A 13990-nucleotide genomic window follows, 5' to 3' on the forward strand; every position below is an offset into this window, starting at 1 on the left:
CGCCATAGACACACACACACACACACACACACACACACACACACACACACTCATAAATATATCCTATTGGTCTGTATCTCTGGAGAAGCCTAATAGAGATTTTGGAATAAATACTCCATTAGGGCTAAACAGTAGGGAGGGTTAAAATAGGCCTAATTTTAAGAAAATCTTCATTATCTTTCTAATGCTTTGAATTTGTTCAGAAAATAAAACATACATTTAGCCATGGTCTAATTATTCATTACTTTAAGTCTACAAAATTAGCTTTCCCAGGATGCAACCCTGATAGCAGATCCAGTGTGGATGTTTGCTGCAGTAAAACACAGTTCATGGCTCCTTCTCTCTCTCTCTCTCTCTCTCTCTCTCTCTCTCTAATTTGTGTCTGTGAGAGGTGGCAGGAGATACATCCAAGGAAACTTGTTTGAAGGTGCAGCTGCTTCCCCAAAGCCTCCATAATCCCAAGCTCTGGGTCATCCCCTGAGTCACAGCACGACTGCAGGGCAAAGGCTTAAGTCAGAGCCATGATGTCCCGGCGCTCAGCTGGCCTGCTGAGACTTGGAGAGAGGCTTCCAATTAACACTGCTGGTTTCTCTGAAGCAGCCAACGAGTGGCCACTCCAAGTGTCTCAACTAAACTGGACCAGTTTAAGACCAGCCACACTGGCTGAAGCATTCCCAGACAACATCACGGCTTATTTACTTGTGTGTTTCATCATCACATGGAAACGTGGGCACTTGCTGATCTGCAGGGGCTGGAGGAGAAAATGATCTTTCCCTTGTCAGCCAGGGGCATGGCTCAACGTGCCATCTGAGGCAGTTCTCATCCTGCCATCTCAGGAGTCGTGCCTGCGAGCATTAGGGACTGCGTCTGCAGGGGGTGGCATGAGCAAGCCTGCTGGTCCCGGCTCGGCTATCCTGGAAGAGGCCCTGAGACACCTGTGGAGAGAGCTGGGGCACACACAGGAGCAAGCACAGTGAAGTCCTGAGTCTTTGACATGCATTTGCTCAGGACTCCAACCCAGCAGCCCCCGAAACAGTGAGAGGCGCTCTGTGCTGCAGGACAGGCACTTCATTTTTACAAGCTGTAGGGGGCACATTTTCAGCTCTCTCTCAAAGGCAATACACACAGTTCTTAAATTTCCTCAGAAAAAGGAAGAAGACAGAAATTGCTCTGCATCACTTATGTGAGTGTTTGAGGTAGAAAATTAAACGTTTTCTTTCTCACTTTTTTTTTAAGATGGAGTCTCACTCTGTTACTCAGGCTGGAGTGCAGTGGCGCAATCTTGGCTCACTGCAACCTCCACCTCCTGGGTTCAAGCATTTCTCCTGCCTTAGCCTCCCGAGTAGCTGGGATTACAGGCACCCACCACCGCGGCCAGCTAATTTTTGTATTTTAGTAGAGACGGGGTTTTGCCATGTTGGCCAGGCTGGTTTTGAACTCCTGACCTCAGGTGATCCACCCGCCTCGGCCTCCCAAAGTGCTGGGATTACAGGCATAAGCCACTGCGTCCGGCCTAACATTTTCTTTAAGGGTTGTGTATTTGACAACACAATCCTTATATTTTTCTGACTTTTTAAAAATGAGGGTTTGAATGACTTCATTTCTCCAGTTTGACTGAATCAGGGAACCTGCACCGATCCATCTACAGAGGTCTGCGGACAGCAGCAGGAGGCAGACCGAGGGCCAGGTGTGGCCCCATGAGGACCCTGAGGAAACCTGGCGCCTATACGTGTCTGTAAGAAGTAGCCAGTATGCATTCCACACTTCCTTTCATGCAGTAAAACTGGTGTTGCCTTATCTCTAACTTTTTTAAAAAAGAAGAAATCAAGATTTTAATGCACAATCTTCTACATTTTAAATTGTGGCTATTTTCATAATAATTAGGATCTGCTGACTCCAACCCAGCAGCCCCCGAAACAGTTCTAAATATTCTATGTGTATTTGCATGTGTAATTCTCAAAAGCACTTTTTCTTTCAATATGAAGAAACTCAGGCACAGAGAAGTTAAGCAAGTTGCCTGAAATCACCCAGTCACAGACCCAAGCCCTGAGTCCATGCAGCCTAACTTTAGCCCCATGCTATGTACTTCTCTGGACAGTGCAGGACAGTCAGCACCCTTTCTGCCCCATCCCCTTTGTGGAGCAACCTGGTTGTCTGGGAGATGAACCCTGATTATCCAATCAAACATGGTAATCCTGTTCTCCTCCCTGACGATTGATCAGTGCATTCTGGCCTAGGTCAATAGGTGTGTGGCACTCCCTCAGCTACTGTGATTGGTTCAGGAACTCACATACGGCTGATTTGGGGTAAGTGAGCTGAACCAACCCCTATAGGTGCAGTATAGGATCCCATATATATCTCTGTGCATTAACTCAGCTTGAGTGGCTTTTTTTTTCAGGCAAAGATATGCTGATTCACCAGCAATCCCACTTCTAGGTATATATCCCCAAGAAAATGAAAGCAGAGTCTCAGATAATTGCATACCCGTGTTCACTGCAGCATCATTCACAATAACTACAAGGTGGAAACAACTTAAATGTCCATTGACAATGGATGGATGAGGAAAATGTGGTCTATACATAAAACCTATATTTTGCTAACTTTCCCATTCGATTTACTTGGAAGATATTTAGCCTTAAAAGGGAAGGGAATTGTTATATGCTACGATATGGATGAACTTCGAGAAAACTGTGCTAAGTGAAATAAGCCAGTTGCAAAAAGACAAGCAGGCAAAGGGGAGTTGCTGTTCAGTGAGTAGAGAGTATGAGATTTGCAGGACGATGAAGTCCTGAAGATCTGTTTCACAGCATTGAGAATATACTTAAATCTACTGAAGTATGCATTTGAAAATGGAAGGAATGGGACATCTCATATTATTTTTTAAAAATCACAATTTAAAAAAACATACTGATGCAGCAGCTTATTCAAACAATTTTAAAAGTCTTGCCTGGGTTGAGCAAAACAAGCCTAAGTGAAACAGAGAGGCTGCCAGGCCTGAGCACGGTCTCCTGGGCCCTGCTGCCTGGAAAGGATGCAGCGCGGTCTGTGGTGACGGGTTCGTACTCAGGCTCATTTTCCTCATTTTTCTCTCTATTAGCTGGGAGAAACCAGGGACAATATGGCAAGCTTTCAGACAGATAGAATTCATTACATTACAACTGTGTGAATAACACTGATTTCAGGAGGAACATTTAGAAGTCGGTCCATAGAAAACACCTTCACAGTATTCTAACAAGCACACAGAGGACAGAAAAAAACAAGTGTTAGCTGATTATGGATTGTCTCCTAAGTGCCAATATTTCAGAGGTAGGTAAGACACAAGATAGGTTTTGTGTGTGTGTGTGTGTCTAAGTGTGCACATGCATTCACAAATGCTTGAAAGCCCTAAGTGAAGGCTGAACAGTGCCTGGGGAAATGGGGAGGAGGAAGAGAAACAGCAACAGTTGATTTCAGGATTGTGCAGAGAATTGCGGTCCTCACTCATCCACAGGGTTCTTGGCTTTGCTGTGCCTGGGGCTGTGGTATTCAGAAGCAAGCTCAGAAGTCTTATCAGAGCTTCAGCTGCTCCATAAACTGTGGGGGCAAGGAGGAAATTCAAAGTCAGGGCAGAGGCCGAATGCACTCAGGAATGGTGGTTCACATACAGTGTTGGGCTGGTGTGGGCTGCGGCCAGCTTTGGGCAAAATCAGCACAGTTGGCCAGAAAGGTGGCAGGGCCCAGGCATCCAACAGGGCCAAGCCCTGGAGTCAGAGTCCGGGTCTCCCCTGTGCATCCGCCTGGGTACAACAGAAGCTCTCCAGCCTCTGTCGTCATCAGCACACAGGCTAATGCATATCAGGTGCTATGGGCTGAACTGTGTTCCCTAAAAATTCATATTTTGAAGTCAGAACCTCCAGTACTTCGGAATGTACCCTTATTAGGATAAGGTCTTTTAAATGATGTTTAAGTTAAAATGAAGCCATTAGGGTGGAGGTCTCATCCAACAGGACTGGTGTCCTTATAAGAAGAGAATGTTAGGACACAGACACACAAGAGAAGACCTGGGGATAAGGCAGCCATCTGCAAGTCAAGGAGAGAGGCCTCAGGAGAAACCAACCCTGCTGACGCTTTGATCTCAGACTTACAGCCTCCAGGACAGTGAGAGGATAAATTTCCACCCAGTCTGTGGTATGATATCATGGCAGCCCTAGCAGACTAACACATCAGTGCACTGTGTTGCTGTGAAGAAAATATTAAAGTAATTGAAGTCCAGGACAGTGTCTGCGGCTTGAGAGGCCCACACATGGTGACTGTCTCTCTCAGTCTCTGTGAGGTCCTCTGATCTCCCTTCCTCTGGAGTCAAGCCCCTCCTTCCTGGTATTTTTGTGCAGCCCCATACTTGCTGTTGGCTGTGGGTTCAGGTGGGCTTGCACATGACAGATCCTCCCACAAAGCTCAAACAGCACGTGCCACCTCCTCCACTTTCTCCTTCCTCTGTGGACACAGGGAATGGCTTCCTGGGGAGATCCGAGCAGGGTTAGAGCTTTGTAGCCCTCTCCACAGACTAACAGGACACAGAGTATGGAGGAGGGATAGTGAAGTTAAGCAGGTGCTTCGGACCAGACTGGCAAGGTTCAAGTCCTGGCTTAAATATTAACTTGCTTTTGGTCGCAGACAAGTTTCTTATTGTCTCTGTGCTGCCGTTTTCTTATTTGTAAAATGAGGATGATAACAATAGCAGTGACCTCATAGGGCTGTGGTATAGATTAAAGGGTTACTCCAGGAAAAGTGCATGGGAAGGGGGTGCTGCTTTATCCTCATCACTTCCTGCCCCAACCCTACTGGCAGCGCATCTATGAAGACTAAGACCCCTGCCCCTCCATGGGCTGAGCCTTCCTGTAGTCCCACTATGCAGCCTGCACCCAAGCAGAGGGCGCCTCCTTCATGGCAAGGTGCCTCCTGGCTAATAAATAGCCAGATGGAGGCAGACATAAGTGCAAGGGCAGAGATGAAAGATGAGGTTTGAGTTTACTGACATGGTTGATTTGGATTTCTGCCCTATCTAACTATGGAAGACTATCCATTTAAACAATTAACTGGCCATATTCGCTTTAATCTTTAAATATCTTCCAAGTCATAAATTAGGCACCAAAGAAGAAGCCTGACAACAATTTCTGGGAGGGCAAAGTGGACAAGTTCAGAATTCTTGCAAAGCCTACCAGTGACCGAAGAACCAGGTTCAGAGATAAATTGTGCGTGGGGTGGGGTGGGGGTGAGGGAGCATACTGGCAGCAACAAGCTAACAAAGGCGCATACTGTTCTTAGCCTCATATCTTAATACATGTGCAGGCACACACACACACAATTTATACACATGGATGTACGAGTGCACACATGTTATGTATGTATATTTGCACACAAGTTACAAATGTATATAGATGTGCTGTATGCATGAATATATACATACATGAATATGTATACCATGTGTAGGCGTATATGCATGCATCTGTATATATACATACATATTTTGTATAAATGTTTAAGATACACTATGTGTGCACAGGTATTGTGTGGGTATGCATGCATGTACTGTATATGCGCATGTACATGAGTCTATATATGCATGCACCATGGTTGCACATCCACGTATGCACATGTATGTGTGCATGTATACACATACACACACATCCCTTTTTATACCTACTAGTCACACTGTAACAGTAGAAGGGGAGTCAGCCATCTGAGCACAGACCCTTCTTAGCTACGTGATCTTAGGCAAGTCACTGGACTCCTGACTCACTTTCCTCCCTTTGTAAATGAGAGAACTCAATCCTATAATTACAGTCGCTAAATTGTTGTATCACTAGCTGCAACATAACATTGGCATAAATGCAGCAAAGCCTCAATGTTAACTTCTTGTATGTTTCTTTCCATTCCCTTCAACTTTGTCCATCAATGGGGATAATCAGGGTTCCCCCTGGTGGCTGAAATGTGCAGGTAAAGTCATCCAAGCAGCTCTTGTCCTAAATAAGCAGTCCCTTCGACTGCTCTCTAACCTGGCAGAGAGGGAGTGAGGGTCAGTGGGCAGCTGGCCATTGCAGTGGAGCCCAGGACAGATGCTGCCCTGGTGCCTGCCACTGCCTAGCCCCAGCCAGGCAGCTGGGCTCCTGACTACAGCCAGCAATCCTGGTTGGCAGTTCTCAAGCCAGCCTGGCGCGGCAGAGGAGGTGGGCTGACCCCATCTCAGCTACTTTTGGTAAACATGGTTTAAATAACACACTCATGCTTCTTTGACAGAAGAAAATTAAGTGGAGAAATTACCTTTGTTTCCTCTTGAAAACTTGGATGGGGGAGAAATCGTTCCAAAGGTTGTATGTGCACTCACATCCCCACATTTTCACTTCATAAAGGATGCATTCAGATGACTATTAAAATGCTGTGACCAGCTTTCTTTCTCCTCAGATCAATACAAAGCTTTATCATTAGGGTCATCAATTTTAACACTTAATGTTCTCCATTTAAACAATTTCCCAATTAGCTAGAACGGAGTTTTACTTCTCAATTAATTTAGGATTTGTTATTAAAACCTGTATTTTGCTAACTTTCCCATTCGATTTACAGTAGTCATAAAGTAATACATATAGTTGGGTGCATGTCTTATGCATATATACACATATACATACACATACTTGCACAGGTTAAAAATGATGACAAAGGGATGGAAGGAAACTTGAGGGTGATGGATGTGTTTATTCTCTCAATGGTGAGTGATGGTTTCATGGTGAATACAAGTGTCAAAACTGATTATATTATATACTTTCTTTGTACATATGCAGTTTTTTTTGTGTGAGTTATACTCCTATAAAGTTGTGAAATATAAAAAATAGCTTAAAACCCAGAAATCCCCATCAATGTTCTTCCTACACTTCACCTTGCAATATTAAATGGAGACTTGTAATTTTCCTACTAGAAGCTCGTCTCAATTTATAACCATTTACTATTATTTTATATTTATTGAACTTAAGTAACTCAGTCTTCACATGTAAGGTTTCTGCTATGGAGCCTGAAGACTCCAAATGTAGGCCACTTGTGCAGTGAGTGACAGTTCCAGCTCAGCAAAATGTCGCCCTCGGCCTGATCACACCCAATCCTCACTAATATGACAATGACAATGTAAAGGGGCAGAATGGAGCCAGCAGACATGAAAGGGAATCTGCCTTCCAGGGCATTTCCTGCACAGCCCTGTCAATACACCACTGTGGGGGCAGATTGGGGTTTGCCCATATGAAAGACGAGGTGAGAGAGAAATGATTGAGAGAGAAGGGCCAAGTGAGGGGTGCAGTGATGAGGCAGAAACAGGCAAGTGATACAAATATGCTTCCTTCCACCACCAACTACACTTCTCTTGTTGGAACAGCAGCTCTGTAAGTTTGTGCATCTGCCTCTCTGGTCCTCTCAGGCTCCTGACAATAGGACATAATCACTTCTTTAAATTTCTTGTTGGAAAAACATGAGCCTGAAAATACTGGATTCTCAGCCTGGGTGTCAGCTGTGGGATTGGTGGGCTCCGTGGCGCATGGCAAGTGCCGGCCTGTGCTCAGGGAGCACCTGCTGCCAAGCTATGCTCATGGCTTACTTGAAGGATGTGAGTCCTTTGGGAAGGCTCTTTAGACATTCCAGGAAGAACCAGAATTTCAAGCCAAATCTGACTTTTAATACTGGCAACTTTACCTGGCAGAGAGGATGCGTGTGTGGGCTAGACATGGCAATCTGCCATCCATTTCCATCCTGTGGCTGATGATTTGTATGATTCAGGATGTCTTTATATTCCTCCCTACCACTTCTTATTCACACAAAACATACAGGGAAAGGATGCATCCGCTCTTTAAATCTTGTCCCTTGGGCCAAAGAAGAAAGTATGATAGATATTGGCTATTCTATTTGTGTTCGGGTTTTATGTTTTGGTTATTTTTTCTCCTCACTTCCTACCCTGAAGCCCTGTAGCAGATTTATCAACCAGGAAACAGTGTGTCCAGTCTAAATAATCTCAATAGATCTAATCTCTTTTGGGGGGGGTTCTTTTTTCCCTTTACTGAAAAATACACTCAGAGCCTTCTTTTATGCAGCTTCGTTTACAGTAACAAAAATTAGTCATTTTCTTAATAAGAAGGAAAAAGAAGGGTTATAATACAAAGCCTTTAAAGGTAAAATCAACACAGAAGTAACAGTACATTTAAATCACAAAGCTTCCAGCAAAGGGAGTGATTTGACAAAAGGGTTACCAATTATGTGTTGCTATTGGTGACAAATAAAGCAAAGAAACCAAAAATATACAGATAACTCCTGAGCTTCATTTTATTTAATACTTGAACCTCTGTCTTCACTGAAGTGTTTGAAGTTTGCTTGTTGTCATTTTACCATGGTGACTAATAAGGTGCAAAAGCTATTTTGGGTTTTTCTCCTGCTCCACATTCCTTGGGTATGAAGGATGAAACAGTTAACACACACACACACACACACACACACACACACACACTCTTCAAAGAAGCTGGAGGAAGCAAGTGCTCTGTATGTGGATTAATTTCTGGGTCTGGATAATCTGTAATTGGTTGTGATGATTCCAGACATCTTGAATACTTTTTTGAAAGGCCCTCACTTTCTCTTGTAATTTTTGGAAGATATACTCTTATGCCTATGGCAGAAAAGTTTGTTTTGTTATGGGAAATGTTAGTCTGCACGTGGAAACATTTTGATTCACATTACATGAGCTATGGAAGTTGTGAACAAACTGTATCATATTATGGATCCAAATTAGCATGAAAACTGTGAAAATTAGCAGTTGATAAGCATCACAAACACAGATGCGATGTGTGATTGATTATAATGGGTGCTAAAATAAAATGTCAGTGAGTAAACAGTTTTAAGATTTTTCCAAATTGTTTCATCTGTAGAACTAGGAGCATTTATTTACAAGTAAGTGATTTTAGAATCACATGAAAAGGTCAAAAGTACTGGTGAAGTGAGATGGCAAACATTATCATATAAACTAGCTTGCATTTTAGAAATCACAGCATGCTCAATTGTCCACTGGCAACACAGTCTCCAGGGTGAAACTAAGAATTTAAGCCAAGTATAGTTGAAAAATAATGCACAGTTTTTCTTTTACCTTAGCATTTGCTACAGAATTGGTATTCCCAAAGGATTATTCATGCTATCAACTTGTCTGCATGTCTCTAGTTAGAAAACGTGAGCTACCATCTTTTGTGGATAGGGTGTATGACATGATGGAAAAAAGAAACAGACATGGCTCATAGGAGAAGAAATGACCTGCAATAAGGGATGGGTTCTGAGCTGAGTCAGAAATGAGAAACTTTCTGAAATGCAAGTGCTTTGGGAAAAAATGTTTCACCTAATTAATTTGTCTGATTCTTAGAAGGCTCTAATGCCAGCACAGTGACAAGTTACATGTAAATCTACAAAACTTGTTCATCAAATGGCCCTTGATTCTATCCAACATCTATCAGGCCATCTCTCATGGAGATCACTAGAGTATCATCAAAGATTGACCACTCACGTCTTTGGCTAACTTTATGATCAAGTAAATTGGGAGTGCCATGTTCAAATTCTATTCACCCCATGTAAGCTGACTTAGCCCTACTGCCTTTGTTTTCCCCCACCACTCACCTCTGTCCCCTATTTTTAATCGAGTTTGATACACTTACTGCATCATATTTTCTGCCTCTTGAACCAGTAATTCTATAGGCAGTATCACTTTCCCCTGTTCCAAGGATTTGCCTAGAGATTTTCTGTGCCCATCTTTCTTCAGCATAATAGCTACTTCTTACACAAATACTTATTGCTGTAATTATATACAATCTTCTACAATCTTTAAGTCTGGGACATAAATCCTAATGCTTTCCCCAACATTCAGGTAAACATTACCTTTTCTTGTTTAGACTTTCCCCACTTAATGATTTGAGGTCAAATGACTGCTACTTATCAGACAAAAGTCCTTTATTTCAATTTAAAAAAAAAAAAGGTCCTTTCTAACTTGTTCTATGCTTCATTGTGAGTAATTTCTGTAACTTTCTGGTTTTTTCACCAATACACAGCACTTACATATAGCTTTGACTTATATTTCTTTATTATTAATACCAATGTAAGCTGTGATAATTCCTTCATTAGTCATAGCTAACATTTTCATTGTGATCAGCCTGGCAACAGTCCTACATGTCAGGAATACTTACTGATTCTTTTTTTTTTTTTTTTAACTTTGAGCAATAACATTTAAAAACATCTTTTAGAGAGAAACATGACAAGCTTCAAATGCATCTGCATAATAAAAGTTAATCAAAGCAAGCAAGAACTAGTTGTTTTTTTATCTAAACCTTGAATTTTAACATATGACTATTTTTACCTACTCTGCCTGTCTTGGGACAATGCAGCTGAGGTGACTAGCTCTTCGTAACCGGTTGAGTTTGTGCCACTGCAGAAGGATCTCACACTCAAAGAGGAGCCGGCAACACTTCTGCACAGATGTGGTGGTCACACCCTCTGGCATCTTTATCACATGTACAACCCTTGGGACTAGTACTTATCAAATGGAACCATCTTTACTTCTTTTCATGTGCCTGGGGAACCACAGGTAGTAAAATCTAAGGCCACAGGTCATGTGCTTGTTATTCACTCTTATAGCCCACAAAACTGGTGTAATACCTAGCATCCGGTAAGTACTGTGTCACTGTTTAGCGAATAAATGGGTGAAGAAATGAACAGAATAATGCATAGAATAGAATAATGAAGAGAATCATAATATAGAATAACGAATAGAACACTCTTCTTCTCCCGCTTTTTTCTTTTTAGTGAACTATGTAAAATGGCGAAGTACACAGTAATGGGAAAACCTCAAAAACACAAAAACATTGGGTCCTATGTATCATTGAATGGATAGTATATATAAGTTGTGAGTTCCTACTATTTTATAGTTCATGTTTTTAGGCACTTAGTTTTATCAGGTAGACAGAAAGTTTCAGTTCTATCCAAATTGACTATACTGGTCAATTTATGGACACAATCTAGTTTTACGAAAAATGGGCAATAAAATCTGGAATTGAATATCCAATAAGAAAAATATGAGTTAATAATGAATTAAAATAAAGCAGAGTTCTTCACAGGAACATTTCCAAGTATCAGTGAATTTCAGACAGGAGAATATTATCAACCTAAAATTTGCATATAAAAGTCTTCACCTCCTTCAAAAAAACATAAACCTCAGTCAAACAAATCTCTGTTATTATGCATTTATATGTAAATCCCAAAGGAAGAAAATTGTGGGTGTACAATGAGCCCTTTCATCCTGAAAGCAGGAAGAACAACAGGAAAATCAGAGCCAGGGCAGAAGAGACACTGGGAAAGGTCCGAGGTCAGGAGGAGGCCCGTCCATCAGAAGCGCTTGGCCTGAGTAGGGAATGACGCACAGCAATAAACTGCGGGGGAAAATAAATGGCAAAATGTGAACGCACACTTGCGGTGAAATAAATATTTGCCATTATCATTCATCTTCCAGCCCCTGGAGATTTAACACTGCATAGCAAGCGTTCTATCAGCCAAAGCATATTGTTATTGTTTTCCTCCTTTCCATTTAGTCTTTTTGTATGCCAGTTGTGGAAAGGGCTTATTGATCCAACAGATACGACTCTGTCTCCTGTAAGAACCATATCATAAGCATTACTTCCCTTACGGTTGGTCTTTCAGGTTGCCACATAAAATGACTTGCATCTGATATGAAACCTAAGGTCCTTACAAGCAGAGACACGAAGCAGCTGGTAGGCAAAAGTCATGTATTTCTTACCTCTTGAAAAAAAGTCTAAGTTACTTGTAAAACTCCAGAGGAAAATAGACAATATGGCTTTGTGATGCACTCAGTTTCAGATCAGTATATCCCATCTTGATAACGGTGACACTGGGCAGGCCCCACATATAAACTTAGAGAATACTGGTTGATTTACTGAATTGGAGATGGACATCTACTGCAAGTACCTGTGGAGCAAACTCCTGAGTGCTGCTGTTTTTTCTAGTGGGAGACTGACCTGCGGTGCAAAGGGCTATTACATGAGAGTAGCTTTAAATCTCGGAAGGCCTTGGGAGAGAGGGATTAAAATAAAGAAGGGCCATGCCTGAGTGCACATTATCACCCAAAACCTCCTAAGACAAACAGTTTAGAAGACTATTGTCATAAGGGAATGCCTGAGTCAGAATCCCTATTTACTTCTTAACTAATAAAACAAGGTAATGATATTTAATAACAACTTCAAACCATTCTTGAAATATCAAGATGTTTATGCCTTATTTCTGGGAAGGACTTAAATTTACATAAACCCAAAAAGAAGTTCTTAAACATGGTTTTTATGCTTAACCTGAGTTCATGCTACAAGTTAAAGCTCCAGGAAACAAGATACAGTTGTGTTCATTTGCATCAGCTTAGGGCTTGAGCACTGACGCATGAAAATCAAAGAAATCTGTTCTCAGGTTTCTTAACTAAATAATTTTACTTCTTTTCACCATTTCTATTCATATTTGTTACTACTTTGGAGTAGTATGTTGGTAAATGGTTACTAATCAGCTCTTTGGAGGAAAAAAGTTATAAATAGTTATAATCAGTTTTACTTATATAAAGGATAAGTAGCACAAAATTTATAAGCAATAAAATGCACAATACTATTTTTTATGAATTCTGTATTACCAGTTGATTCTCATAGAATGCTTTCATTAATTTTTCCTAGATTCTTTAATCTGTAGCCAGTCAATTATTACTATTAACAAACAAGTATAACTTCAACATGATGGCATCAGACAGTAAGATGAAAATAAAACCAGAAAGATGTATGTTGGAATTTTACTCATCTGTCAATCCCATGAATGACTTGGCTGAATTGATCATGGTTTTTGGAAAATGGAGGTACAATTCAATTTTTTCTGCTATTCACAATGTATTGGCTACAGATATGACATACTTTTCTATTTAATCTGCATTATTACATTTCCCAATCACTGTCTTACATCTAGACAATTAACAAGACCAATCAATACCTGATTTATAACATTTGCTAATTCCTATGCTATAAATAGTTTCTCGATGGTTGATTTCCGCTATTGACATCAGTCACTGAATGCGGTGCTGGGAAGAGATGTGCAGTAGTGCACTGTGACATATTTTTACTATTCTATAGCATTGAATCCTACAGATCTGATATATGTAAACAACCTCAACAACATCGAAATAGTAATGAAATGTACTAAAATAATTAGGAAGTGATGAGTTTTTAGTATTTGATACCTCTGTTTTTAATATTATTTATTTAATTGTATGTCTGTATAATTTACTTTTTAATAGCGGGTCTGTTCAGCCATTGTTTTGCAAAATTCCTGAAATTTTAACAATCTGCTTTTATGAGCTGGCAAAGTGCTGTTCTGTTCCATTGAGTTGTCACTAAGTTCTTTAATTATCTCTCAAGTTAGGGACATTGTACCTTGTAAATAAAAGACTAAGAAATAATTAGCAAAAAGAAATAGGCTCATAAGGTTTTTTTTAAAAAAGCTATATATATAGAGCTATTGTGATTCTCACTACTTCTAAGCTGCGTCCAATCTGTAGTCTACGTTGGGTTGATTTAATGGTTTTCAAGGTACAATAATAACAGGCTAAAAGTTCAGTTCCATATTTTTCTAATGTACTTTTGAGTAGGGACAGATTCTGCTCCCACAGTTGACGATTTCCTTCCATTTTATGAAAAGGCCCATTTGCTCCCAACCCACTTCCTGTTTTCCTGGATGCCATGCCTGTCCCGTGGCAGCAGGAACAGCTGTGTGGCTGGCTCTCCTGCCAGGGAAGGAAAGTGGCAAATAAACACCAGCTAAGGGCAAGAATGCTTCCCAGGGCTTGCTCTGAGCTCCACACCTGTATTGTTTCACAGGTGATTCCCACGACAAACAGGACGCACAGAACTGTGGT

At 41.2% G+C, this 13990-nt stretch overlaps 1 protein-coding gene across 5 annotated transcripts in view; it reads right to left on the reverse strand.

The window, feature by feature from the left end:
- Positions 1-13990, reverse strand: part of COBL (cordon-bleu WH2 repeat protein) — a 310164-nt gene that overhangs the window by 47072 nt on the left and 249102 nt on the right. Inside the window, exon 8 of one of the 5 annotated variants that reach the window (XM_010357528.2) lies at positions 8919-11465. The exons of the other annotated variants lie outside the window; for them this stretch is intronic. Within the exon in view, the coding sequence (XP_010355830.1) occupies positions 11422-11465 (44 nt within the window). The 3' untranslated portion in view covers positions 8919-11421. Of the gene's footprint in view, positions 1-8918; positions 11466-13990 lie in introns of those variants that run through there. 5 annotated transcript variants of the gene reach the window in all.

Source organism: Rhinopithecus roxellana, chromosome 6, assembly GCF_007565055.1.
Source record: "Rhinopithecus roxellana isolate Shanxi Qingling chromosome 6, ASM756505v1, whole genome shotgun sequence".
Taxonomy (NCBI): domain Eukaryota; kingdom Metazoa; phylum Chordata; class Mammalia; order Primates; family Cercopithecidae; genus Rhinopithecus; species Rhinopithecus roxellana.